This window comes from Sitodiplosis mosellana, unplaced genomic scaffold (genome assembly GCF_009176505.1).
Source record: "Sitodiplosis mosellana isolate CC-2019 unplaced genomic scaffold, AAFC_SMos_1.0 Smas_scaffold_5952, whole genome shotgun sequence".
In the NCBI taxonomy this organism is placed as follows: domain Eukaryota; kingdom Metazoa; phylum Arthropoda; class Insecta; order Diptera; family Cecidomyiidae; genus Sitodiplosis; species Sitodiplosis mosellana.
The window spans coordinates 2,516-5,395 of record NW_022601194.1 but is presented as its reverse complement, the minus strand read 5'-3'; the positions used below and the strand labels follow the sequence as shown (position 1 = coordinate 5,395).

The following is a 2,880-nucleotide window of genomic DNA, read 5'->3' as shown; positions in this document are numbered from 1 at the left end:
TAGGAGTAGGAGTATGAATTATACTCTCTTACTCCGCCCACCTGTAGTGGGTTCCGGGAACGGAAAACCCTGCCGATATCGCTTCAAGAGGATGCACTTCTTCCGTCTTATGCGATATGTCTTTGTGGTGGCATGGCCCACAGTGGTTAAAAGAGAAACAAACCAACTGGCCGAAACCAAAAAACAACAAAACAGAGAAAAGTGTCGAAGCAGAAGAGGAGGTCAAAATGGTTCATCTGAATTTAATCCAATCAAATGGTTCGCAACGGGGGGAGAATTTAAAAGCTTTGACAAGAGGCGAAACGCCACTATTGGAAACATATAGCTCATTGAAAAAACTAATCCATGTCATTGCTTATATAAAACGGGCAATTCACAATTTCAAATGCAAAACAAACAGAAATGATCGTATTACTGGCCCTCTCTCACCCGAAGAAAAAGACGATGCCGAACTTATCGCCATTCGCATCGATCAGGAATTAAATTTAACTAATGAGCTAAAAAGTTGTATTGCAACCACGAGCGATCCGTTACCTGCTTCTTTTTCACCTCCAAAGAAAAATAACGATCGCACCATTTGGTATGATCAGGGAAAAATGGTACTCCGTTTATTTGGTCGCATTGCGAGTGACAATTTATCATTCAATGAGAAATTTCCAATTTTAATTTCATCTAAGGGAATTCTTGCCAAGTTACTTTTGCGCCAAATTCACACACTGACTTTACACGGCGGCATTCAATTAATGCTGCAAATTTTGCGCCAAAAATTCTGGATTTTCAAGGCAAGGCAATTAGCCAGTTCAATAGTTCGCGCATGTCCAAAATGCTTTCGCTACCTTTTTAAAAATTCCCAACAGCTGATGGCAACATTGCCTATTTCACGTACAACTCCTGGTAGACCATTCAAAACATGCGGTATTGATTACATGGGCCCAATTGGAATTTTGTCGCGCAGTGGCCGAAATCCGCAAATTACTAAGGGTTATGTATGTTTGTTCATTTGCTTTGTAACTCGTGCAATACATTTGGAATTAGTAAGTAACGCAAGCACTGAACAATTTGTACAAGCGTTACGCCGATTCATTTCTCGCAGAGGATCGGTTACTGATATTTGGTCCGACAATGGTACCAATTTTGTAGGCGCAAACAATTTCTTAAAGACACTAGTTAATGCGCATAACGAATGGGCACCGAATGCGCTTGCCAACGAGTTATCCATAAAATGGCATTTTATCATTCCAAACGCTCCGTCTTGGGGCGGTCTTTGGGAAGCAGGCGTAAAGAGTGTAAAAAAGCATTTTGTTCGCGTCGTTGGTACGCAAAATTTAACCTTTGAAGAGTGTTCAACTTTGCTCACTCAAATAGAAGCGTGCGTAAATTCTCGCCCAATGTATCCAATTTCTGATGATCCAAATGATTTAAATGCACTTACGCCTAGTCATTTTCTCATAGGAGAAAGTTTATTAACACTAGGCGATTCTCAAGTCTTTGAATCCAATAAGCATTACTTAAAAAGATGGCAAATGATACAACAAATGTATCAAGACATTTGGCGACGATGGCACAACGAATACATTTCTTCACTGATTCAACGGCCTAAATGGACGAATCAGGAGAAAAACCTGCAGACCAACGATTTGGTTATAATTCGTGAGGACAATATGCCTCCGAGTCGGTGGAGATTGGGTAGAGTAGTTGAAATTTTTCCATCTAAAGATGGTTTGGTTCGCGCAGTTAAAATAAAAACGCAAACTGGAGAGTATTTGAGACCAATCACTAAGTTAGGGTTGCTCATAGATGAAGACCCATTTGGGTGGCAACAGTCGGACGGCAAAAATAATAACAATAACATTAGTAAACAATAAGCCAATGGTTGAAGTTAACCACTTTAGGTGCAGACCGCAATCTGCTGTAAGAAAAGAATAAAATGTAAAAAAAATGTAACAATGGCAATGACCAAAGGAAAACGTAAACGCTTATATGCTCTAAGAAACAACTCCATTTGGCATAACAATACGCGGACAATATTCTGATTTGTACATTTCGTCACGCGATTGTCTTCAAATATTCTTCTTTTCTTTTTCACTAAATAAGTAAAAATCCTTCTACTCTCTAACTCTGCGTACGGTCTCTCAACTATAAAAACGCGAACCGCAAACGGTTTGAGCTCAGTCTAATTTTTTTCACGATGATGGACGAATCGGAGTACGACGTACCAGAAGAGCACGAAATGCTTCCGATTAAAAGACGCTGGAAAAATTATAAGCCAGAAATGGATCTCAACCAGTACTATGTCGATATGAGTCGTCAGCGTAGAGCATTCAGATTTTGGTTCGATGGCGTGTCCCGTCACATGCTATCACATCGAAGAAAGCTCGCTGAATTTGAGAAGAATCGCGATATACTCGAAGCTGCCATTCACCACATCCAAACAACTTACGCCAACGTCTATTGGCATTACAAGAAAAGTGACGATCCTGAAGCAAGGGTGAAGCGTCGCAAAAACCGAGATAAAAAATATAAAAACGTAAGGTATATTACCGATCTGCTGGATCAAATATATCCGGAAATCGAACATTTAACGGCAAATCTACCAAATCGTTTGGTTCAAGTACCGAGAAAAGTGCCTCCACTCAATCCACCACGCGGACTAAAACCGGCCATACCATCGCAAATCCCAGCTCCATCAGTCAATCCGGTACAAATAGCTGCTCCATTGTCAACAGCACCAAATCAACCAGTGAAAATATCATCTTCACCAACTACTGAGGCCAATAGCCAAGTCCGGCGCAACAGCCTCATCCAACATCACACCCACCAACTCAACCTTTGGAATTGGGTCCAGTCCAAAAAATGGAAAGACTGGTAAAAAATTATGCT

The 2,880-nt window shown here is 40.7% G+C and overlaps 1 protein-coding gene across 1 annotated transcript; it reads left to right on the top strand.

Annotated features, from left to right (window-relative positions):
* The first annotated feature begins 227 nt into the window (after positions 1 to 227).
* LOC129573138 (uncharacterized) lies at positions 228 to 1,865 on the top strand. Its single transcript, XM_055453405.1, has one exon. It carries the CDS (start codon positions 228 to 230, stop codon positions 1,863 to 1,865), a length of 1,638 nt encoding a protein of 545 aa, XP_055309380.1.
* The last annotated feature ends 1,015 nt before the right edge of the window (positions 1,866 to 2,880 follow it).

Coding starts and splice junctions, on each gene's coding strand:
- LOC129573138 (XM_055453405.1), top strand. CDS start 228: ATGGTTCATCTGAATTTAATCCAATCAAATGGTTCGCAACGGGGGGAG.